We start from the raw sequence: 26,824 nt of genomic DNA on the forward strand, positions 1-26,824 counted from the left end.
CTAAATGAGAAATTACTCAGTTGAAATAGAAATGTCTAGATCATTCTTTTTCACAATACACTCAAATATTATTTCTCCTAGGAGAGAAATTAAGAAGCATTAAATAGAATTATCTGTCATAAAAGCTTTTATTGGATGGAACCAAAGAAGTAGTCATATACATAAAAAGTGTATTTAAGTACATAAAACATTAAACTAGTAAAGGAAATAGGTTTATCAGACAAGAGCAAGATCTTGTCAATGATATACTTACTGGAAATAAATCTGGCCCTTTAGAAGAAATATTATCTCTTTCAAACCATTAAACTACCATTCTGTTGTATTAAAGTGGTACTCTAGTAAGTTTCAGGAAGAGATAATAACCAACATGAAAATTTCCATGTTCCTAGTTTATCTGTGGTGTTGGATATGGATAAGTAATTTCTTTGACTCTCCCTCCAGAAGCTCTAACTCCCTAGTCCTGTCAGAAATATTCTCCCAAGGACCCAAAAGAAAGGAAAACTACCACTGCGTTGCCTGCTCTCCTGCTTCCTCAAGCTCACTGTCAAGAGATTGCCAGCAGTGAATGCAGATGTCTAATTTTCTTAAAATGCCCTAAGGCAAACTTCTTCCACAAAGTTCCCAACTTACACCCAAGGAGGAGCTAACTCACAGTCTTATGCATTATTCTCAAAATTCTCCAAAGCTCCAAACCCCATTTTAAAACAATCCTGGTCAAAATCTGAATCTGAATTCTATATCCCATTCCCTTATTATTTAAGCCCATTTCCCCAAAGATATCCCAAACCTGGAAAACAAGGCTGTTCAGCACACATACAAATTCTTGTTATCTACTTGACCATTAAAGGTAACATTCAGCACCTTTCACCCCAACATTCTCCTCACTCTCTCTCTCCCCATAAGAGCCATTTGTTAAGCCCCCATAACATGTGCTCTGCCCCCTAAGAACTTTCACAGTGGATGGCTAAAAGGTATCTTTTTTTTTTTTTTTGGCTTTTAGGCAATTGGGGTTAAGTGACTTGCCCAGAGTCACACAGCTAGTAAGTGTCAAGTGTTTGGTCTGAGGCTGGATTTCAGGGCCGGTGCTCTTATCCACTGCGCCACCTAGCTGCCCCCTAAGAGGTATCTTTCCGGGGGATAGTGGGCTGAATCTTTTTTTATTATGATGGGATGGGATGAAGGAGGGGCAAGAGCTAAAATGCATGTCAACGTCAACCTTCCTTTCATTTCATTAATTATTCCTTCTTTGACTACAAAAGCCCAACACTCACTGCTGAATACAAAAGCAAGAAAAAGCTAAACTGTTTTTGTTGTTTTGGTTTTGCACTCGACGCGACTGGTCACTTCATGGCTACTAGAACTCCCACCAGGAAGACGGATCTGCTTAGCCTGGGGCACAGAGAGGTTAAGCGACTTGCCAGGGTCACACAGCTGCAAAAGCCAGGATGGAACTGACTCCAGACCAGTTCCTACTCAATTCACTAGCTGTCTCTCAAACGGACAGAGCCCTACCGTCTTGGCAACACCCCCGACCCCCACCCCCAAATCAAATATGTACGGCTGTGTTGCCAGCCACCCAGGCACCGCCTGGCTGGGGAGGCGGAGGGTGTGTGCGAGATCACGAGGGCTTCGGCCAGCCAAGACCAGGAGATGCCGACCGACAGCCTGCAAACTGAGCGCAAGTTCCCAGGTCGCCCCCGACCCCACTCTGACGTCTCACGGGCGCGCGCCCGCAACCCGACGCTCGCCCCCTTCCCATCTTTCTAGGCCGACGTCTCCCAGGCGCGCGCGCGCATCCCGACGCTCGTCCCCGCCACGTCCCCCTCCCCCACCTCCCGGGCTCAGAGCTCTCGAGCCTCCACCGCACCCCCCCCCCACGCCCCTCAACCGGCGCTTCGCAGCGCGAGACGAACAGGTGTAGCTGTTAGAGCGGCCTGGGCTTCCCAGGAGGGAGGGAGGGAGACAGTCACTCAGTCGGTCGGTCACTCAGTCAGGCCGGGCAAGAGGAAGGACGGAGGGCATCATGTCTCGCTACACCAGGCCCCCCAACACCTCCCTGTTCGTCAGGAACGTCGCGGATGCCACCAGGTGAGTGAGGGGCGGCTCTGAGAGCGGGGGGGGGGGGAGTACAGTGGGGGGTGGGACGGAGGTCGCGGAGGAGGGAGGAGGAAGATGAAGATGGGACCGGCGGCCAGGGCAAGGCCCTAACCTTCCCTTCCCCCACTCCCCCTACCTCTCCTGGGCTCGTCCTGGAGAAAGGGCTCCCGGACTGCTGGCTGAAACGAGGCCCCTTTCTGGGCGAGGGCCCGGAGCGACCGCGGGGCCTCCCAGGCCGCGGCGTGAGCCTCATCGGCCCCCGTCCGACTCAGCCCCTCTATAGCACCCCCAGGCCTCTAGTGGTTTAAGGGACTCGTGGCTCTCCCGGAGACTTTGTGGCTCAAGCCAGGCCCCTGGTGTCCGTCCGGACCGGCTGACTGCTTCTCTCCGCACGTCCTGAGCGCTCGAGCCCGCCCCTTCCATTCCTACCTCAACCCCCATTCTGCACCCTGGCAACGAGGCCGGATTCTTTCCCTTACCTCCGCCCCCGATGCGAAGGATGCGACACCCCAGGCCGCTCTTCCCCCTCTCTCCTTCCCGCAGGAGGCCAGCCTTGGTTTTCATTTCCCCTGTCCAGGAGGCAGTCTCTTCACAAGCTAGAGTTTGCTTAAACTCCCTTTAAACTGATCGTTTGCTCTTTTCGTGGATGTGCAAGTTTCAGCTCTGATGTCACCCCCCCAATGAAATAGAAAGTTTTAACCTGTTAGGTGAGGAAGAACCTAGGAATGACAAAAACTACCGAATTATTACTTCCTGGCAATATTGATTTAGCGCTGGAAGGGATTTTTATAGGTTATTTAGCCCAGCCCCTTCATTTTACATGAGGAAACTGAGGCCCAGAGAGCTGATTTACCCAAGATAGTAAATGGCAGAGCTAAGAAGTGAACCCAGAATCCCAATGCTTCAGGTTTTCCACTGTCTAACACTCATTCATTATTCCTCTATGTTTTTAATCCGCCTTTGGTAATGTGTTACATTTATACTTCTTTGTATTAATGAATAGCTTCTACGAAAATAACATCATTTCAGCACCTTTCTTTGAATTTATCCATGCAGTGTAATCCAGTTATAACATGGATTTGAATATAAGGAAGATAAAATCATTTCCCCATAAAATACATATATACAGTAAAAGCCTGATATGCAAATCATATATGGCAGGGTTTTAATCTTGTCTTGACAGAAGCCTTATAAAGGGGTTTTACTCTACTGAGCTCATAATTTTAATTTCCGAAATAAAAGAATTAGTTTGGATTGGGGGAATACAGGCATTTATTTCCTTTCTAAAAGTCTTGAACGAACTAGGTGAGACCCAATTTGGTGTAATTCAGGAATGATTCTGGACCCCTGGTCCAGAACTGAGGATTGCAACCATACCCTGTGGTGGCATTGGGTCCTAATACCTTTACTACCCTTATGTGAGTTATGTGGTTCCTTCTGGGTTTTGTCCATAGGATTATATCCACAAACTGTTGAGTTTTGTCTTTTTGTTCTTTTGGATGAGTTGGAGGAGAGGGGATGTCTTTGAAATTTGTTTATTAATTTTATCTATTTATAGGTGTAGGAATAAAATGGTATTTATAGGTATAGGAATAAAATGGTAGGTCTGTTCACTTATAATCATTATTTTTGAGGATAATTTGAGCCTAGGCTTGGTTGATTAGCACATATCTGACAAGTTTCCTGCTTTCCTTGAAGTTAGGTTATAATAATATGAGAGGAAGCACAGTTGACAGCACTTGAACCTGTTGATCATCCGCTTCTTGAAACTTTCTTTCCATGGCTTTGTGACACTATGCTTTCCTGGTTTTCTTTCTACCCTACTGATTGTTCCCTCCTCCTCTTTTGAGTATTTTTCATTTCATATTCTCCGCGATTACAGTGGTCCCCTGCCCTTCCTTATACAATGCCCCTTCATTTCTCACTCCTTACACTGCCTCTCCAAACCTGGATTGTTCCCTTAGGCTCCATCCACAACTCAGTGGTTCTTTCTATATGTTCACTCTTTTAATAAATTCAAATCTCAAGGATTCAGCCGTGTCTCCAAAATCAGCACATCTCCTCTGGCCTCTAGATCTTACATTTCCAGCTATGTGCAGAATCAGTCAGTCAGTAAACATTAAGTATCTGTAATGTGCCAGGCACTATGCTAAACACTGGGGTACAAAGATAGCAAAATACAATCCCTGATCATCCCTGCATTTGAAGAGCTCTCAGTCTAATAAATAATAATAATAATAAAGACATAAAAATAAAATAAAATAAAGACAAATAATAGACATCTAAGCATGTTCAAAACTGAATTTGTCCTCTTCATCCTTAAACTTTCCCACTATTCCACGGTTGTCAATGGTAACGCTATTCTCTAGTTTCCCAACCTCTATACCTTTAGTGTTTCTTTCTTTTATCCCTTACATATAGTCTCTCAACAAATATTGCCGTTTCTTCCTCTGAAAGGTCTCTTATAATCACAGTTTCCTCTCTTTTCCTACCCCATTCCAAATCTTCACTTTGATTACTGCTAAAACTGATTTGGTTTTTGGTTGCTGTTTCTAGTCTTTCTTCTCCTGGCCATTTTTTTTTTTTTGCTTTTAGGCAATTGGGGTTAAGTGACTTGCCCAGGGTCACACAGCTAGTAAGTGTCAAGTGTTTGGTCTTAGGCCAGATTTGAACTCAGGTCCTCCTGACTTCAGGGCTGGTGCTCTATCCACTGTGCCACCTAGCTGCCCCCTTCTCCTGGCCATTTTTCATACTGTTTCTTGGAAAGCACTTTGCAAACCATAAAGTTCTAGATAAATGTTAACTATCGTTCAGTTGTTTCATTCATGTATGACTCTTTGTGACTCCATTTAGGATTTTTTTGGGTAAAGATACTGGAGAGGTTTGCCATTTCTTTCTCCAGCTCATTTTATAGATGTTAACCATTAGCTATTATTAAAATAACATTTTTGCCAGATTTCTTCATTCACAAGCTAAAAAGTTGCTCCCTGTAGGGCTTTTAAGGGCTATTACAATTAAGCATTGCTACCTATCCAACTTATTTCTCACTGTTCCCCAGCAAGCACCTTCTACCCTAGCCAGAACAATTTCTTCACTGTCCCAAATACATTTTGTGTTTATTCTCACCTTTGCTCATGCTGTTCCCTACACTATACTCACCTAAATTTCATTTCTAATTTTTGTTTTGACTAAATGTGTTCTTCAAGGTCCAACTCTTCCATATAGGCTTCTTGTACCTTCTTCAGTCTGCCCACACTGAATTCCAAATTACTGTCCTGAAAATCAGTATCACACAGTTAACCATCCTCCTGTATACTCTCCCTCTTAAGGTTTTTGTTGTGTTACTTTTTCCTGATTCTCCTTTTACCTCTTTGCCTCTCTTCAGTTTCCTTTGCTGGCTCATCATTTTAACAGTTGGTTGTTTCACATTATTTCATATGTTGAGTTTGTCTCCTCAGCTACATTGTAAACCCTATGAGAAAAGTAACTTCTCCTGCCACTTCTCTATCCATCCCCACAAAGTATGCACAAAATAGGCTAAAAATTTTGGTTATCATTTGGAGAATTATATTTTTTGCTTTCTCATGTAGATAAGTATTTTAATACGTAATGTAGCGACCTATAGGTCTTGATATCCTCAGTTTTATAACCTTTGATTAGGAAAGCCTGTTATATTTTGTGAATTGAGTGTAATATTTGATATCTAAAAACAAGACAAATTCTAGTAACCTCAGGCATCTCTTTCTCTACAAAATCTTTAACCTTCTTTTTCTATGCCTTCATATATGCCCACATCTCCCCAGTTTAAAAAAAAACCAAACCTTAATTGAACCTTACTATCCCTTCAAGCTATTGTGCTATATCTTTCCTCCCTTTCTCAGACAAATCTCTAGAAAAAACCTTATGGACTGCTTCTCTCACTTTTCAACCCTATGCAGTTTGGTTTCTGCTCCAATCATTCAACTGAAACTGTTATTTCCAAGTTGTCAGTCATCTCTTACTTGCCGAATTTGATGGTTTTTTTCTGTATCATCATCCTTCTCAACACACCTATTGCATTTGACACAGTTGACCATCCTCCTGTATACTCTCCCTCTTAAGGTTTTTGTTGTGCTACTTTTTCCTGATTCTCCTTTTACCTCTTTGCCTCTCTTCAGTTTCCTTTGCTGGCTCATCATCCATATCACACCCCCTAACTGTGGGTGTTCCCTAGGATTTTGTCCTAGACCCTTTTATCTACACTGCTCTGTTGGTATTCTCATGAGCTCTTGTGGGTTTATTTGTCATCTCTATGCCTGACTTACAGGTCTATATATCTAGTCTGAAGTCTCTACTTTGTCATTCTTTTATAAACATCAGATGGGTATTAGATATTTTATACTGAATGTCCCAGAGACATCTCAAATTCAACATACCCTAATAGGACTCACTTTCCTCCCTCTAGTCTTTTCAAATTTCACAGCTTCTTTTGAAGGCATCACCATATTTCCAATTTTCCAGATTCATAACCTCCATATTATCTTTCTCCTCCACTCTCTTTGACCACACATGCCCAATCAGTTGCCAAATCTTGCTTTTTCTGCTTTTGTAATATCTCTTGCATCCAGTCCCTTCTCTCCACTCATATAGCTGCCACCTTACTTTAGACCCTCATAACCGCTTTCCTAAATTACTGCAACAGCTTCATAATTGGTCTTTCTGTCTCTCCTGTCTGTATTCCATCCTGAACACTGCTGCCAAAGTAATTTTCATTAAGGAAAGATTGACTATATCACTTGCTGCTCAGTCAACTCCAATGGCTTCCAGATACTTCTAGGATAAACTATAAACTCTGTTTAGCTTTTAAAGCCCTTCACAACCTGGCACTCACCTAAACTTTTCATTCTCATTTTTTCATCCTCATTCACTCTGTAATGGACCCAAATTGGCCTTCTCTCTGTTCCTCACACACATCACTCCATTTCTCATCTTAATGCCTTTTTCATTAGCCATTCATCCATTCCTGGGTAAACTAACACCCTCCTCACCTCTGCCTCATAGATTCCTTCTCTTCATGATTCAGCTTAAGCACCACCTTCTACATGAATCCTTCCTCTATTCCCTCCTAATTGCTAGTGCCCTCTCTCTCTCAGATTACCTTGTATTTATTCACTTTATATTATGCTGTATGTACTTATAAATGTACTTGTTGCCTTTCCCATTAGAATGTAAACTTTTGAGGAGGGATTGTTTCATTCTTTGTACTTACGTTCTCAGCACTGGTACATAGCAAGTTCTTGATAATACTTGTTGATTAAGATAAATCTGGCTTATTATAGTTAGGCAAATGAATATGAATGACAGTATTAATTAAATGATGAAAATATTGACTTCTTATATGAATAATTGGCTGCTTAAAAATCCTTTGCATGATGGGAAGAGCATTTTTACATATAGATGATTTAGAAAGTATGCTTTCCTTCTAAAACAGAGGTTCCTTGCCTTTTTTGTTTCATGGACCCTTTTGGCGGATTGGTAAAATCTTTGGACCCATCCTTAGGATAATGTTTTTAAAATGCACAAAAGAAAATATGTAGGATTACAGAGGAAACCAGTTATGTTGAAATGCAGCCTATATACAGAAGACTGAGATTTCATGCAATCTAACCATGGATCTAAGAACCACAGTAATTTTGAAGTAATGACCAGCATAAAGATATCAAGATAGCAGCAACAACTGTAATATGATATGAAACTGTATATGATCTCTGTTAGTGACAAAGTCACAGGTACTACTAACATTACTCTGTTTTGTTGTCTGCTTTCGTAATTAAAGGAAATACTAAATTCCAATTAGAAATGAGTGAAAATAAAGATGTAATTTTTTTTCCCATCTAAGTCCAAGTACCTCCTGAAATCTATCCACAGGGATCCGTGGACCCCAGGTTAAGGACTCTTGTTCTAGAAGGATCAATACAAGTGTTACAACTGGATTTCTGTAAGCAAACTGCTGTAACACAGTTATATTCCTATTTCTTTGCCTTATTTCTAAAATACTTCAGGCCTGAGGACTTGCGACGTGAATTTGGTCGATATGGCCCTATAGTAGACGTATACATTCCACTTGACTTCTACACTCGCCGCCCAAGAGGATTTGCTTACGTACAATATCCTTTATTTCACTCTGTGTGTGTATTGGTACATGTGTCTGCGTGTAAACATATGTGTATGTCTACACATAGACATATATGTAATCAGGGGAATATTTGACAAGATTAATATGTCCTAACTAAATGTATTTATTTCTTTGTCTCAGAAAATCTAAAGCAGTCCACAGTAGCTGGCAAGCACCCCAAAGTTTGAATCAACCTGTTAGATAGAGTCCAAGCATAAACCAAGCAGGCAAGCCAAAAGACACCTTAAAGTTCAAGCGTCAAGGAATAAAGAGGGAGGGTGGAAACAGATAAAAAGAAAACTGGAAGAGGGGAAGTCTTTATCAAGCAAAAGACAAAGCCAGCACCAAGTTGAGGCTTCGGCTTTCCTACATTTACTCAGAATTCCAGATTCAAAGCCAAGTCTGATTTGGTTGGTTCTGCAGCTCTTATAAAGTCCATCTTGCAAGCCCTAAAGAGTAAAGGTCAAGGTTCAAGATCAAGTGACATTGAGGTAATTGCCAAAGTCTCTTTTTTGTATCATCTTTCTTTAGCTTTTCCTGCTCTCTGATATTTGATTAAATTAGTCAATGGTTTCCTAAAATTTATTTATTTGGTAATTTTTCTACATCCCATTATAATAAATGGATTGGTACTGTATAGCATAAATAGATAAGGGAATTTACTGTTAGTATTATAAATTCTTCAAGATATAATTCAGGCTGTGTGTTCCTTACTTTTATGTTTCCTATATATTAAGATATAAAAATATACTTAAAGTGACAAGCACAAGGATAAACATTACCGTTTTCATTAGATCAAATTAATTTCCATGTAAAGTATATTTTGGCCTGCTTTATGTAAAAACATTGTTGTTCTAGAAAGTAATTGCTCCTAAAATCCATAATCAGAGGCCTTCAATAATTTTAATTTCAGAATAAGGTCCTTCACATTTTGGTTTTCTATAAAAAAACCTGATGGATCCTTTATGAAACTGAGGCCTAAAAATTCGTTTTATGTTGCTAATCAGTATTGAAATATATTTTTCCCAAGTACCATATTCCTAGTTGACCATATACACTGAAACTACATTGATTAATATAAGGGCTATTCAGACATTATTGTATTAGTCAAAAATTAATTTCTCACCTTCCTGTTCACATTGTCTTGAAAATCACAGGACCTTGCAGTTTCCATGGTAGAGATGTAAATAATGTTTGGCTGATTATATTCTTCTAAAGTAGTGAGCTTAATTTTTTACTTGGTATTCCTTTTCATTTGGCATGTGAAAATTACTTTAAAAATTATTTCATTGTATACTTTGATGTTCAAAGTGTCCTTAACAGCTAGTCATATTTGAAGATGTCCGTGATGCAGAAGATGCTCTTTATAACCTCAATAGAAAGTGGGTATGTGGTCGTCAAATTGAAATACAGTTTGCACAAGGTGATCGCAAAAGTAAGTGTAGATAAACATATAGTTTACTTGCTATGAAAAATTATAGTTTCAGGAATAATAGATTTTTGCTTAAAATTCTTTCATACTGATTAACTAGACCAGTTATATAGCTATTATTGAAGCTTTATAGTGTTAAATTATTTTACAGTGATGTTCTTCAAATTCTAGCACCAGGCCAAATGAAATCAAAAGAGCGCCATCCTTGTTCTCCAAGTGAACATAGAAGATCAAGAAGCCACAGCAGAAGGACCCGAAGTAGAAGTTCTTCGTGGGGAAGAAGCAGGAGACGATCTGATAGCCTTAAAGAGTATGTAAGGTGTAAATAGTATTAGAAGGCACCACCTTGGTATAGCGTGGAGCATGGTATTTTAGACATAAATGAAATGTAAACATTTAAATATATAAAAAGTTTGAAGGCATGCTTCATTAATCATTCTTTTTAGGTTTATTAACAGGATTGCTTTAGCAGAAAGGACAACAAATATGCTGACATATTTGACTTTTATGCATAAAATACATAAATTATTAAGGCTTATTGAGTGATATACACATATGCTTAGCAAACATTTGTTACCTTGGTTTGATTAGAGATTTAATATGAATCTTTTAAAATAGGTAGAAGAGGGGAAGGGAAGGAACTAGGAAAGCCTCTTTGGGATTTAAGCTGAGTCTCAAAAGAAGCAAGGAGGCAGAGGTGAAGGGGGAAAGCACCCCAGCCGTGGAGGACAAACAGAGAAAGGCACTTGAAATATGGAGTTTCAGGTGGGCAGGACAAGAAGACCAGTGTCACTGGTTTATAAAATACAAGGAAGGGAATAAAATGTGAAAAGAATGGGAAGGTAGGAAGGGGCCAGGTTGTGAGACATTTTAATATGCAAACCATTTATATTTGATCCTAGAGGAATAGGAAGCCAGTGTAGTTTATTGAGTAGAGGGAAGTGACATGGTCATACCTGCAGTTTCAAGGAAGATTACTTTGGCAGCTGAATGGAGGATGGATTGGAGTGGAGACAGACTTGAAGCAGGAAGACCCATCAGAAAGGCATTGCTGTGGTCTAGGTGTCCAGTGATAAGAGCCTGCATCAGCGTGATTGCTGTGTTGAGTAAAGAAAACAGGACATGTGAGAGAGATGTTGTGAAGGTGAAAATGACAAAACTTGGTAAAAGATTATGGCATAAGAGAGGAGTCAAGGATAACACTGAGGTTGTGAGCCTGGGTGACTGGGAGAAGGATGATGCCTTGACAGTAATCGGGAAGTTGGGAAGAAGGGAGGATTTGGGGAAAAGATAATGAGTTCAGTTTTGGACATGTTAAATTTGAGACGTACAGTAGGCACTTACTTAGTGATATGATACTAGAGCTCAGGAGAGAGATTAGGGCTGGATATGTAGAACTGGGAATCATTTGCATAGAGATGATAATTGAACCCATAGGAGCTGCTGAGATCACCAAGGTATATAATATAGAGAGAGAAGAAAAGAGAACCCAGGACAGATCCACAGGGTACATCTGGTTAGAGGGCATGACCTACAGCAGTAATGTCAAACTCAATTAGAAATGGTGCCATTGAATAATACAGAAGGATCCCTGCTGGCCACTTATTAACTTAGAAAACCACATGTTAACATTAACTATGTTCTATTGTATTTTTCTTTATTTGTCAAATATTTCCCAATCTGGTTTGGGAATGCTCAGAAGTGCATTTTGTTTGACACTTTCCACCTAGAGGAAGATCAAAGAGACTGAGAACAGAGAAACTTGAGAGAAGTGTCAGAAATCTGGAGAAGAGAGTGATCATGTTGGAACTTGCAGAGAGGTTAGGAAAGGTAAAGATTGAAAAGAGGCCATTAGATTTGGCAATTAAGAGATCATTGATGACTTTAGAGAGAGCAGTTTCAGCCTATTGAAGATGTTGGAAGCCAGATTGCAGAGGGTTTAAAATCAAATTAGAGGCATTGATTCTAGACAGGCTTCTCAAAGAGTTTAGCCACAAAAGAGTCAGGAGAACTATAGAACTATGGCTATTAATGATGATAGGATCAAGTGAGGGGTTCTTTTGTTTTGTTTTGTTTTGTTTTTCAGAATTGGGGAGATATGGAGAAGGAGCCAGCAAATTTGGGCAGATCGAAGATTAGTGAGAGAGTGAGGATAATGGGGAATCTGCTTGAGAAGATAGCCAGGGATGGGAGATCCCAGCCCTTAAGGAACTTACATTCTAATTGGGGAGACCACAAATATAAATCAGAACACACAGGATAAATGCAAAGTAGATGGGAAGAAGGAGGGGATGGCATTAATAGCTGCAACAATCAGGAAAGATCTGGAGGAGTTAGCATTTGAGCTAAATCTTAAAAGAAGGTAGGGATTCCAAAAGTTAGAAGTTAGGCATATTTAGAAACAATAAAACTTTTCAGATCTCTGATAACTCATAAGAATCAGAGTTTCAGAATTAGAAGGGATCTCAGTAACCATTTAGTCCAGTATATATCCAGAAAATTTCCCAGCATTGCATACCTGGGAAGTGATCATCCAGCTTTTGCTTAAAAACCTCTAGTATAACACAAAGTTATTTGTGAAAGATGACAAGCTAAAAATTAATGTGCAGTTATTCTATTCAAAGAATTAAAGTATTAGAAAAAATAAAATCTCAGATATAGTATTATGTTTTAGAAGATAGACATAACTCATTTGAATGTCAGCTAGGTTCCACAATGGATAGATAGACCACTGGACCCAGAGCCAGGAATATCCGAGTTCAAGTTTGGCTTCAGATACTTATCAACTCTTTGACACTGAGCAAGTCACTTAACTGTTGTCTGCCTTGGTTTCCTTATTTGTATAACATGGAAGGGGAAGAAGGGGATTAAGCATTTATTAAGTGCCTGCTAAATGCTTTATAAATATTATCTCATTTCATGGAGATAATAATAGTACTTATCTAACCCAGGATGCTGTGAGGATAAAATGAGATAAATTTTTGTGAAGTGTTTTACAAGCCTTAAAGTGCTATATAATGCCATCATTATTATTGTTGTTGTTATTAGTGTTCTGCAAGGGTTGATGATAACTTACCAATATTTTGCCAATAAGGAATTTGTTTCTTAAAAATATTATCCTTAGCAGTAATTATTTAGTGAATTTGTAAAGCAAAAAAAGACTGTATATGCCAGCTGTCTTACTATTTATTCACAGTAACTACCTTGAATATTACTTGTGTTATTTTTCCGTTTGTATGTAGAATTCTGTGATGCATTCTTCTGTCAGTGAGCGGCATTCATATTTGTTTTCAAGCCCTTTGAGAAAAGGCAGGTGGAGCAGTGGATAGAGTGCTGGACCTGGCATCAGGAAGACCTGAGTTCAAATGTGTCCTCAGACTCTTACTAGCTCTGTGACCCTGGGCAAGTCACTTAACCACTGTCTGCCTCAGTTTCCTCATCTGTAAAATGGGGATAATAGCACCTACTTCTCAGGGTTGTTGTGAGGATCAAATGAGATATTTGCAAAGCATTATGCAACTCTTAAAGCACTATATAAATATTAGCTGCTATTATGTTGGCCAAGTAGTATCTTCAAGTATAATAGCCCTTTAATTTTCTGTCTCTGTGATTATAGAATAATTGGAATGGATAGTGTTTTAATGTTCTGTTTTTGAATTTTGTGTGAAATAGGAAATGAGTTATTTTCTTTTTGAAGACTGTCATTCCAACCCCCCCCCAAGAATTTACCAGCAGCACTTCCTACACAACTTTGCACCCAAAGACAAATATTGATTGTATACTACCTATTTTCTGAGATAAAAATACAAGCAAGGTACACAGGAATAAGGAATAATAACATATAGGACTTTATTTCTATAATAATGTCTGTTACTACAGAAATATAAAACACTACAGAATTAATTGGTCATAAATTAAAGTTAACAATACTTTAGCTTTTGAGTATATATGCTAATGAGGATGATATAGAGAGAATGGAGGAGGCATCACCAGGCTATGGCCATAACCTGATATTAGGGAAGATCTGTCTTCTGATTATGTGGAGGTAGCAATAGTACAATCCCTGTAGTATTGCTATTTACTGTACTTCCTTGCCCTGTTTTAAAACAAAGTATCCAAGGGGAGACTAAGAGGACATGACCCACCTTGACTTATAGTAAGAGTATCCTTGTGTGAAGAAAGTTTTTCTACTAGCCTCTAAAATAGCCTCTCTGCTTTCAATTTCATTGATATATACATAAACAGAGCTAGTTTTGTAGCATTGAACATTTGCTAAAGAGTAAATTTAAACATTGATTTTATTGACTGGAAACACTAATATCAAATATGCTTACTTCTGATATCACTGGTGGCTTTATCTTCCCAGGGAATTATCTCTAGCATTTCAAATTGCTGTGACTACACCTCTACTTAAAACAGCGTTTAATAGCTTAATGGAGCTTACTATTTGGGATGTTGTTGTATGTCAGATGTGATAAAGCTTTGAATAGTTTGTTTTCCTTAAAAAATGTGTTAAAAAGCACTTTGCAAAACGTAGAGTATTTTGGGATATAAGCTCTTGTTGTCTGTGCCACACATTTTTATATTACTCAAAAATGATCCCTAGATTTGGTGCAAAATGTATGCTTGATCAATTTCCTCTGCTTTTTGTGTCCTAAAATCTCAGACTTTTCCAAAGTTGTTGGGGCCTTATTTAATTAATAAATATCAAACTAAGCTATCAAAAAAGAGAGAAGCAGTTAAGAATGTAGCAATTAATATTAATTTTGCTAATAATAATTGTAGCATTGACTTCAATAATAATACTTTCCCCACCAAGAAACTTCTTAACATAAATATCTCATGCTACAGCTTAATCCTATTAATGTCCATATTCTGTCCACATTAAATAGGGAGAAATTTTTTTGGTTATTGCTTATGTTATACCCCTTTATCATCTCAAAAATATAAATTGCCAATCAGCCTTTCTTATCTTAATATTTAGAGAATAATTATGAGACCTTGAAAATGTTGTTTAATAGCCTAATCATTTTTTTTGTAAAATATGTACACTAATATTTTGGATATTTGCAGGTCTCGTCGTAGGGGACTTTCTTATAGCCGATCTAAATCTCGATCTAACTCATTAACAAGGCATTCTACCTCAGGAAGGAAATCAAGATCCCCTAGAAGAAATTCTAGTTCTAGACGACGGTCAAGATCTGAGTCCTTACAAAAAAGGACCACATCTGTGGGAAAGTCACAATCAAGTTCACCTCAGAGGCAGACCACCTCAGGGGCAAAATCAAGATCAGATGGAAGACATTTTGATTCACTAGCAAGATCCCCATCAAAATCTCCCCAAAGACACACTAACTCTGAAACTAAAGCACAGTCTCGGAGCTACCATCATAAAAACAATTGGTGAAACAGAATCAGAAGATCTCTACACATACTTAGACTTTCATTATGAGACAGAACTTTTGTTAAATAAAATTCTTCATAGCTGTACTGTGGGCCAATATTATTTTGGGCATATACAAGTAGTAAAATATATCTTGCTTTGGATTATTAGATTTGGCCTCAGCATCACTGCAGACACTATAAATAATGTTATGTTTTATTTTGTGCTAAATGAAACTTACTTATTGTAGTCAGGAAGACCTGAGTTAAAATCTGGCCTCACACACAGAATTAGCTATATGACTTTGGGCAGGTCATGTAACCTCTGTCTGCCTCAGTTTCTTCATCTGTAAAATGGGGATAATAATAGTACCTACCTCCCGCTGGTTGTGGTGAGGATAAAATGATATATTTGTAAAGTGCTTTGCAAACTCTTTAAAGCACTATGTAAATGCTAGCTATTATTGTTGTTGTTATTATCAGTTTCATAATGTTACATACAAACCAGTTGTTCTTTTCCTTTCCATTTCAATGTGCCTACCTTTTCAAACAATACTTTCACATGTGTTGTAAGAGTACTTTTCAAAGGAAGTAAGTGATATTGAAATAATTTATTAACTCATTTCATATATTCTATATTATTATCTTAAATAATAATGCTACACATTGGTATAGCACTTTTACCTTTCCAAAATGCTTTTGCATACTTTAAGACTTCACAGAGCTGTTACTTCGTTGATGTGGGTACACCTTTCATTGATGCAGATTGTAATACTTGAAACCTTGACACACTATTCATTAGATGGCATGGTCCTAAAATTTTGTAACCTGGTGGCAGATTTTCTGGGGATCAGTGTCTCTAAATTTAGCCAAGCCAGGCTTGAGATAACAGATCATTAGGGCCATGCTCAAAACTTTCAGTTTGATGAGATCCACCAGATCATGTGTTCAACTGTTGTAATGTTTCCATGCTCCAGTGTTTTAATCTTAAACCAATTTCTGGTGAACACCTGCCCATGTTACAAAATATAAGGTAGTTTTTGCTACCTTGTTAACAGCAGTATTCACAACAAGGTCAAGAATACAAAAGGAGGTATTCTTTCCTGAACTCCAAAGTAACCTTATTGAAGAAGATTGAATGTAAATTGGTAGGATAATGTAGATTAATTTGCATTAAAGTGACATTCAGTTCTATACGAACTTGAAATATAACTTTGTATTTCAGGAGGGATCAGATCTGTGATTTCATTGGCATGTGGAACTTCCACTGAGGAAACTCTGTTAATACAGTTCAGTACTTGGCTCTGCAACTTGCAGTCTAAAACAACTGCTTGGGTACTGAGACAGTAGGCTACTTGTCCATAATCATGCAGCCAGTATGTGTTAGAGGTGGGACCTGTGTCTCCAGCCTTCTTTCCTTGAGGCCAGCTCTATCCACTGTGCTATGCTGCCTCATTACATGAAGTCGTGTAGCATGTTGAATTGAAAAATATAAAAAACGGCTTTTACAAAAAAAAGGAAATATTTTGAAAATATTGTGCTATCCCCATTTTTCCAACAATTAACTTTGCTTACATTCTTTGCTTTTACAGTTAATAAAATCAAGGACTTTTCTAAAAAGTATTTTTAGTTTACATTTTAGAGAAGCTTTCTTGTTGGTAGTATTATTTATGATAATTTATTTTTAAATATCAGCAAGCATTTATTAAGTGCCTACTATGTACCAGGCGCTTGGGATACAAAAACAAAAATGAAACAATCCCTGCCCCCAAGGAATTTGAACTCTACCAAGTACAGTACCATAATGATGTATTTATATAGTTCTGCTTGTGTGCTATGTTAAATTGCATTCTTCAAACTTTGCGAACAAAGTTAAGTATTTTTTTTGCCTAGTATTCCAGTCTGCTTTACAAAAAAGATTCTTTTTAATAAATTACATTTTTTTTAGCAAATAGCATTCTTCTGTTCATTTTATTTTGAATAAAAGTTCCTTTTTTCTTAGAGCTTTGTGTATTTTCAGAAGCTTTCAGCTTTACAAAAATTGTAAGTAATGGACAAGCATTGATTCACAAATTCTGTCCAAATTGGAATGATCTAGTGTAATTATAGCAAAATATTTTTGCTATTTAAGGCATAATACATCTTTAAAGTGAATACTTGATCAGTAGCTTCTTGTTGTTCAGTAATTCAGTCGGATCTGACGCTTCGTGACTCCAGGGACCATAGCATGCCAGGCCCTTCTGTTGTCCACTATCTCCCAAAGTCTGTCCCAGTTCATGCTTCCATGACATTATCCATCTCGTCCTCTGCCATCTCCTTTTCCTTTTGCCTCAATATTTCCCAACCTCAGAGTCTTTTCCAGTGAGTCCTATCTTCTCATTATATGGGAAAAGTATTTAATAGCAATGAAAGATAATTAAGAGCTGATATTATATAGCTCAGATATCTCAAGAATTTAAATAGCACCATAATTCTAAAATCTTTGTTTTAAATATGAACCAAATAATATTGTTATAATGTTCATGTCATAAATAGCCATATATACTTTTGAGTAAACAGGGTAACCTAAAGCAGTTTTTCCCACTTCCTATCCTGTTGGTAACAAACTTCTGTGTCTCAGTTTTTATGATTGGTAAGCCTCTGAAAAGCATTTGCTTTTCTAGGAAAAGAAAAGGTTTGTCTTGGTAAGACAAAGAGGGAGATGAGTAGAACAAAGAAAGGTGAAAAGAAAAGGTTAATGCTAACTGGCTATGAATTGTGACAACCAGAATTAATAGATTTGATGGCCTTGGGCAAAACATTGGCAGGTGTGCTTCAGTCCCTTGGAGAGTTACCTTATGGTTGGTTGGCAACTATTCTGGGGTTTCCTGTTACTACAAAGCAATTTTTCTTCATAGTGCCCTAGTCAGGGACTACTTTAAATGAAAGTAGATATAATTTTAATTGTTTCGCATTTTAGAAATCTGCTAACTTTATATAAAGTCACTATTTTATGTGGCAGCTGCTGTAATTGAATAATACATGAAAAAGTTATATGTGGTACCATATTCAGTTCAATAAACATTTATTAAGTGTGTTTTACTTGCCAGGCACTGTGCTAAGTACTGCGAATATGAGTATTTACATATATATACAGCAAAGAAATTTGTTTCTAGATTTTCTACTTCAGTGACAATCCAATCCCCCTTCTCTTTTCCTAAAAACTGAGACTCAAAAAAATCTACTATAGTTTTACCTAGTGCAAAGATCTTCAATATGATTCATTTAGCTTTGTGAGAGTACTAAGAAGGAACAAAAGCATCACAAAGAGAGGCTGTCAGCTGTGTCTATTTCTCTACATGTCTACTTAAGGGCTGAAATTCAACTGTTTATTGTGCAAAGATAAGGGAACACATTAAGCAATTTTGCATGGAGACCCAGAATATAACTTTGTTACTAGGCTAACATTTTTATTTGGGGAATTTTTAGCATCTTAATCCCATAATGGTAAAGTACGTTAATCATATGGCAAGAAACATTTAAAAATACAGCACTTATTTTTTTCACCTGAAACATAACTATATTCTTTTTTTAAAAAATCCTTAAAACAATGGACTATTTATAGTATTTCATAGAAAATTTTTAAAAGGAGCTAATGAGCAGTATTCTCACCCCATGCCATATTTATTCCCTTTTAGCAAAGATACTTAGGAAAATAACATTACCTTTAAACTACCACTGGTCTGGGAGAGGTGATGACTGATGATAACTACCACCAAAATGTGACTTTAGGTATTTGGTAAGATCTTAATATGTCTAGTACTTTAAAAAGTCACAATGGTGGGAGAAACATGAAATGACCAGGAAATTGAATCCATAATTATCAGTAACATAAAATGTATTCTGGAAATTTTGACAATCCTTCACAAATATTTCAATCCTTTTGTGTTGATTCACATTGTCTCTAGTTAACATACTTGTAGTAACTATGGCATAGGAATATGTATGAAGATATTTCTAAAAATCTGCAGTTGATTAACCCAAAATGGGATTAGAAAACATTTAATTAACACAGACATTCAGTATTGATTTCTTTTTATCTGAAATATTAATGGCAGCTAGCATTTATGTAGCATTTGTAAGGTTTGCAAAACACTTTACAAATATCTCATTCGATTTCACAGTAACCCTAGAAGGTAGGCACTATTATCTTTACAGATGAGGAAACTGAGGTAGACAGAGGTTCAATAACTTACATGGGGGTCACACAGCTAGTAATCTCTGAGACAGGATTTGTATTCTGCTCTTCCTGACTCCAGATCCAATGCTCTATCCACTGCACCACCTCTTTGCATTTCTTCACTTTTAATATATGAAAGATGAAAAGAGAAAATTAGTTTACATGGGATATCCAGACCAACAGTACTGTTTTAAGGAAAGTGTATAGCAAGGGGTTTGGATTCTGGTTCATATAAAGGGTTACCTGAATTTCTTCAGATATAGCATAACTATGAATAACATCTATTCCATGGGAGATGCCTATCATTTCTAGATATGTTATGAGTTGTGAGCTTCTGAAATATCTATTCTATATAAATGTTATGCATATGTTAATTTATGAGCTTAATGCATTTGGTGAATTGATAATACCAAAAATCCCTTAGATTTATTTGCTGTCTCATAAAGGGTAATTATCACTGTTGTGTACCAGCATAGTTTCTGGCTTCATACTTTGAGAAACAACCAGGAGTGAAATTTGAAACCAATTCTCTTCAAGAGAGAATTTCCTATCAATAGTGCTATGGTACTTAGTCCCAGAAACAGACTGTAAGTTCAATGATATTTTATCTAGTGCTATGGTCTTATAGAATATAATGTGCACAGAGGAGAAAGTAATATTCTTTTGGCATATTATAAATTTTTGTACATCTAAATATTATATGCCTTTTGGAAATAGCTACATGAATAAAATACCTACATGGATGAAATACCTGACCATTCAATATTTTAAACATTGCTTCCAAAGGCAGTTGAGTGTTGTGTTTTATAGCAGCCTGTTGTATTAAAATTTATTGCATCCTCTAGTATATTCTCATAATTTAGGTCAAATTTAGTTATGTGAAATAGTACTGACAGATTTTTTGTGTATATGTTTGTGGGATTATGTATGCATAAAATATTTACAAGCCCAAGCTGAACTATTTGAGCATTGTGCAATATAATCATTTTAAAGCAAAGCACTTAAAGTAATTTGGTATATTGACTAATGTGGCATTGAAGAATACACGAATGCCCTTCCCTTTCTTCTTTGCAGAGTTGGTGGACTATAGATATAGAGCACTACATATACTGTAAGAATTTGTCCAGATGTTAATTTTGTTGAACTTTCCCCCTCTTTTTTTTTTTTACTCTTTGTTATAAGGGATGGTTCTCTGGGTGGGGGAGAAACATTGGGAAATGAAGGTCATTTAAAATAAAATGTCAATAAAAATTAAATTAAAAAAGTAATTTGGGTACTCTTCTAGTCCTTGTAAACAGGGTATGACCTGTTTCTTTGCAGAGTACTTCTTTTGTGAATGAATGAATTTTTTTTAAAAAAGCATTTAGTAAGTGGCTCCGGATAATGTGGAGAAGAGAAGCCCGATGTTAATTGCCGGAGATACAAATAGACAGAGGGTTGTTCTTAAAGGACTCACACAATTTGAGGAAGATAACACATACTGGATAGCTCAGCTGCAGGGTGAATGGAAAGGCTAATATGCTCTTAGGGTGCCATCAGGGTGTGTCCCACAAAGTGGAGAGCTTGAGGGGACTGGCCTACCACCATTAGGCCTATGGGTTGGAGTGGAGTGAATATAATGAGCCCCTCTAGCGGGGATAGAAATTCAAAGGGTTAATGTCCAGCCAGGAGGAGAGTCGGGGAAAGGGACATAGGCAGGAAGGTTGGGGGGAGGTCATAGACTCATAAAAAATTAAGTGCTGACTAAGGTACTATTGGTGGCACTATGAATTGGTCCAATCATTCTGGAAAAAAAAATTGGAATTATTGAAAGAAAGAGACTAAAAACTCCATACTCTTTAACTCAATAGTTCCAAAAAAGAAAAGCTCCGTAAATGCCACAACATTGATTGCAGCACTTTTTGCAGTAGCAAAGAACTGGTAGCAAAATAGACTTCAACTCAATGGGGAATGACTAAACAATTTGTGGTTCAAGGTAATGGAATATTGCTTCGTTGTAAGAAACAATATGATGAATACAGAAGAGCATGGGAAAACATGTATAAACTAATGCAGGAGAAAGTAAGCAGAACTAGGAAAACAATATACTTGACTACAATACAAGATGCAAACAATAGCAACCCAATTGAGATGGCATATTGTGAAATTATAATACCCAAGCCGGTCTGCAAAGAAGAACTATGAAAAGCATTTCTCTTCTTTGCTGAGGTGAAGGACTATGGGCATAGAACTATTAAAACATAAAACTATTATAACACGTCAGTTTCAATTTGTTAGTTTTGCTGAACTTTTTTTCCCTCTTCTTTTTCTTTGTAAAAAGAGATGGTTCTTGCCAGGGTCGGGGGTGGTGGGAGACATATATTAGGAAAGGAAGTTGGTATTTAAAAAATCAATTTTTCTGGAAAAGAGTATGGCAGAAACTAGGCACAGACCAAAATCTCACACCATATACCAAAACCAAAATGAGTTCATGATTTAGATAGAAAGGCTGATACTATAAGCAAACTGAGAAAGCAAGGAATAGTTTACCTATCAGATTTATGGAGAACAGAAGAATTCATGACCAAACAGGAGATAGAGAACATTATCAAATGCAAAATGGATAATTTTACTTACATTATATTGAAAAGTTTTTGCACAAACAAAGCCAATGTAATCAAGATTAGGAGGGAAGTAGAAAACTGGGAAAAAATTTTTTACAATTAGTGTCTCTGATAAGGGCCTCATTTCTAAAATATATAGAGAATTAAGTCAACTTTATAAGAATACAAGTCATTCCCCAATTGATAAATGGTCAAAGGATATGACCAGACAGTTCTCAGATGAAAAAATTAAAGCCATCTATAGTCATATGAAAAAATGCTCTAAATCACTGTTGATCAGAGAAATGCAAATCAAAACAACTCTGAGGTACCACATCACACCTATCAGATTGGCCAACATGAAAAAACAGGAAAATGATAAATGTTGGAGAAGATGTGGGAAAATTGGAACACCAATGCATTGTTAGTGGAGTTGTGAAATGATCCAACCATTTTGGAGAGTAATTTGGAACTATGCCCAAAGGGGTATAAAATTGTGCATACCCTTTGACCCAGCAATAGGACTTCTAGGTCTGTATCCCAAAGAAATCATAAAAATGGGAAAAGGACCCACATGTACAAAAATATTTATAGAAGCTCTTTCTGTGGTGGCAAAGAATTGGAAATTGAGGGGATGCCCATCAATCGGAGAATGCCTGAACAAGTTGCTGTGTATAGTAGTAATGGAACACTATTGTGCTATAAGAAATGATAAGCAGGTGGACTTCAGAAAAACCTGGAAAGACTTGTATGGACTGATGCTGAGTGAAGTGAGCAGAATAAGGAGAGCGTTGTACACAGTAACAGCCACATTGTGCAATGACTAATGTTGATAGACTTAGCCCTTCTCAGCAATACAAGGATCTAAGACATCTCCAAAGGTCTCATGATGGAAAATGCTATCCACATCCAAAGAAGGAACTATGGAGTTTGAATGCAGATCAAAGCATACTATTTGCTATTTTTTCCTTTTGTTTTGTTTCCTCTTTCTGGTGGTTCCTCCTGTTGGTTCTAATTCTTCCTTGCAACATCACTAATGTGAAATATGTCTAATAGGAATGTATATGTATAGCCTATATCAGATTGTATGCCATCTTGGGGAGGGAGGTACGAAGGAGGGGGAAAAAAATTTAAAACTCGAAAGCTTATGGAAATGATTGTTGATAAAATAAATTAATAAAAAAATAAATAAAAGTGATTAAAAATTGAAAAAATAAATAAAAAATCAGTTTTTTTAAGTGAGTACTAAGTAGAGCACATGAGTGCAGGGGGACAAAAGTATTAATGACTTTTATAAGGCTGACATAAAAACTGCCTAAACTCTTCTAGACAGTCACACATTTTTAAAAAGCAGATCAATGTTTTTAAAGAAGAAATTTTGACAAGTCAGCATTCTAGGTTTTAAAAAATGGTAAAATCTTGGTCTAAATGTAATGCAATTGAATAATAAATATTAATGCTTTAGCTTCTATATTAGTATTGAATTTTGCAATTTTCATTCATTTTAAGGCTAAAAATATTTAGTATCAAGACACATTATGTAGTTCATATTTCCTACCCCCCCCCAGAAAACTTTTTGGAGACTCAGAAAAGTACATTCCTCTATCCACTAAATAGAAAAAATTTTAAGCATCACTTTAATTCCAACAAAATTTATTGATAAACGTAAAGAATATTCTTATACTGAACCAGTTAGTTACTTGTCAGGAATTAAATATAACTGTGCAATTCTTTAAGGTTTTTATTAACATCTTACCTACCCTTGTGTAAATTTTGACCAATTTAAGTAGTCTTATTTCAACAAACGTTAATAGTTATTTCAGTCTTAGGGGAGCTTCAGTAACTTAAATGGAACAGCATTGCTTAAATTCATAGCTTATAATACAATTCTATTAAAAAAAATAGAATGAATTTATTTAGCACTTTAAGGTTTGCAAAGAGCTTTACATGTATTACCTCATTTGATCCTCACAACAACCCTGTGAGGTGGGTGTATTATCCACATTTTACAAATGAATAAACTAAGCTATGAGAGGTTAATAATAATAAATAAGCTGTGAGAGGTTAAATAACTTGCCCAGAGTCACACAACTAGTGTCTAAGACAGGATTCAAATTCAAGTCTTCCAACTCCAACACTATCCATTAAACCACCTAGCTTCCAATTTAACCTTTATGTTGAAACTTATGTTTTCCTTTACTGCTTTAAATTTGGCAACATTCTCGAAACTGTTACAAATTACTGCCTTGCAGACATTATCCTCCCAATTGCTCACTCTGGGCAACAACAGCCAAATTTTCTAGCATAGGAAATTGTCTGACTTAACCTCTTCCCACTTTTCACTTTTCTTCCCATTGAATGTGACTACATATGCCAGGATTCCTTCTTTTCCTTGTTATATATCACTACTTACAGCTCTCATTTACATCTCCCCCCAGTCTCTCTCACATTTAGACAAATCTTTTAACACCCTTATTTAAATCTTCCAACTCTTGCCTTAGGAAAATCTTTTTGTCTTCTCTTCATTCCATGTTGAAACCAAAAAATTACCCATATCATTACTTGGTCGCCCTCTAAATAAGAGTAATGACTAACTTGTATGGGAGTGGGGGGGGGAGAAAGCCATGCATTGCAAAGTGATTTAGATAAAAAAAAATTTAAAGAAATCATTTTCATCAATCTCTAATGATGCACTTGAAAACAGAAGTCCCCTTTAAATCTCTACAAGTCTCAATCTAGTTCCAAAATCTCTAATTCGATCTGCTTCTCCTGAAGTACTAATATTCAAGATAATGAAAGCATCTTCTATAATTATATTGTTTTTAATTACTGTTATCACATTACTGCCTTTTACTTTACATTAAGATAAATCTTCAGAATATAAAAAGCTAAGAAATCTAAGTTTTTCATTTATATCATTAACTCATTTGAAAATAGATAAAACATGGGAACCTTTTTTACCTACTAAAGTTAACAAAAATGATTTGTAATTAGTCTATATTAGCCTAGCCCTTTAAACAAACCTTCCCAGGATTTGTGTTAGACCATATGTTTGTTAGTCCATATCAAATATAGCTCAAAACAATCTTGTGTTAAAAACATGCTATATCATAGAATCATATATGTATAGAATTTTAGAATAGTAAATATGAACCATGTGATAATGAGTTAACATCTGAAAAGCTCGTTTTTCATAGGAGGAGCTAGATCTCTGATTTCATTGATATAGGGACTTCCCAGATGAAGAAACTCTCTATGCCAATTTAAGTCTGTACCTTCTCAGCAACTTAGTCTTAGAGAGCTGCCCAAACTCTGACAAGTTAAGTGATTTGCTCAGGGTCACACAGCCACTATGTGTCAGAGAAAGAGCTCAAACTTAAGTCTTTCTGGCATCAAGTCCAGCTCGATCAACTGTATCACAACTCTTGCCCAGGATATGCCACACATTAATGGATGTTGATAAATCATTCACTTTAATTTAGGGATTTTGTATATAACAGCAGCTATCTCAGTCAAATCTGTCAAAATCAGTTTTTACAATTCCATTTAACAATTAGAATAATAATTTGAAAAACTGGAATGCTTAGTGAATTATTATGATTTATTGAGTTTTCTGGTTATCTGAGTGAGGGTAAACCGGAAAATCTATTTCAGTGCTTTGGTGAAGCAAAGCCTCTTCTCCCTCCCTTCTTCCCCTACTCCTTTTGAAATAATAAGAAAGCATTTTAAAATTACCTAGTCTAAAACCTAACTAAGGTTAAGAAGAAAAGCCATGGTTCTGAAAAATGAATTGTGTGGTAACTGTGGTACTTTTTATCTACTTAGGGCCATTGTCTTTCTACAAGCCCTGAAGACATTAGGGGAAAGTTTCCCTGAATACTTCAGTAAATGGAAATATCTCTTAGCTCCATCTTGGACCAAGTGGAAAGGAGAACCCTTGAAAGGAGTGGTCAGAGTGGGAATGAATAGAGTTAGGAAAATGATTCTCTAAAGATATGCCAAAAATTAAATGATTACTATCCTGAGTGATGAAGGAAACTGTTAACTGAACTGTTACTTATGGACCCTTTGTTCAATCATGACTATGAAAATCTTTTTGTTTCAGAATAAATTGTGACTTCTAAATGATATATTAGAGAAATGTCCAAGGGCATGAGGAAATTCTGCCAGTGTGGATATTTCTCTCTGTAAGCAGAAGAGTGCTTAGATTTAGAACAATTTAAGATTAATACAACTATTTCTGGTAGGCTTGTTCCTACAACAGGGTACAGAATTTTCTTCATACTTTCCACAGCTTCCACAAATATATGTCTTTTTTTGCCTTAATGGGCATAATTTGTTTCTTTGTTGAATATTGCATCAGAATCATTCTTTGCATCGATTATTCTTGGCCCAGTAGATATAGATGTTGGTGATTAGACTGAATGTGTATTATACCTTGAAAGATTTCCACTTCTCACCCCACTGTAAGTCTTGGATATAAATTTTCTAATGATCTACCTGTTTGTTTCAAAACTAGATGGGGTAAAGAGTGTGGAGGGAGGAATATGATGACTTAAGGGTTTGTTACTTTTTTCCAGTTAATTATAGAATTTAACATCTGGAAGAGGTCTGAAAGACTATTTAAGCCATTTGTTTCATAGAAGAGGAGAATTTAAAAGCAGAGGGACTAAATGATTTTCTCTAGATCATGCAGCTAGCTAGTGCTAGGACCAGAACCCAGGACTCATGACTTCTAGTCCAGTGCTGTTTCTACTGTAATTCAGACTGGCACATGTGAAGAATACCTCTGACAAACTCTCCTCACATACAGGTTGAGGAGCCTACTTCCAGGAGAGTCATATTGATATATAATGGAAGTACCTTGGGGAAATGTTGGGACATGTGTAGATATTCTCTAACTAATTCCAGTCTGCTAACCATGTGTTAGCAGCAGCCTTTTTGATTGGCTTCAGCTC

The 26,824-nt window shown here is 36.9% G+C and overlaps 1 protein-coding gene across 1 annotated transcript; it reads left to right on the forward strand.

Annotated features, from left to right (window-relative positions):
* Nucleotides 1–1,420: 1,420 nt before the first annotated feature.
* Nucleotides 1,421–17,017, forward strand: SRSF12 (serine and arginine rich splicing factor 12). The gene is made up of 5 exons (XM_078155244.1): nt 1,421–2,088; nt 8,139–8,243; nt 9,583–9,686; nt 9,855–9,993; nt 14,757–17,017. Exons 1-5 carry the CDS (start codon nt 2,024–2,026, stop codon nt 15,088–15,090), a joined length of 747 nt encoding a protein of 248 aa, XP_078011370.1. The 5' UTR covers nt 1,421–2,023; the 3' UTR covers nt 15,091–17,017.
* The last annotated feature ends 9,807 nt before the right edge of the window (nt 17,018–26,824 follow it).

This window comes from Phascolarctos cinereus, unplaced genomic scaffold (genome assembly GCF_003287225.1).
Source record: "Phascolarctos cinereus isolate Bilbo 61053 unplaced genomic scaffold, phaCin_HiC Scaffold_5;HRSCAF=322, whole genome shotgun sequence".
Classification (NCBI taxonomy): Eukaryota; Metazoa; Chordata; class Mammalia; order Diprotodontia; family Phascolarctidae; genus Phascolarctos; species Phascolarctos cinereus.

What these genes read in the sequence shown, in the direction of transcription:
- SRSF12 (XM_078155244.1), top strand. Translation starts at nt 2,024, where the DNA reads ATGTCTCGCTACACCAGGCCCCCCAACACCTCCCTGTTCGTCAGGAAC. An exon ending in AGAGGATTTGCTTACGTACA is followed by an intron (nt 8,244 to 9,582) that starts ATATCCTTTATT and finishes ACAGCTAGTCAT; the next exon opens with ATTTGAAGATGTCCGTGATG. An exon ending in CGATCTGATAGCCTTAAAGA is followed by an intron (nt 9,994 to 14,756) that starts GTATGTAAGGTG and finishes GGATATTTGCAG; the next exon opens with GTCTCGTCGTAGGGGACTTT.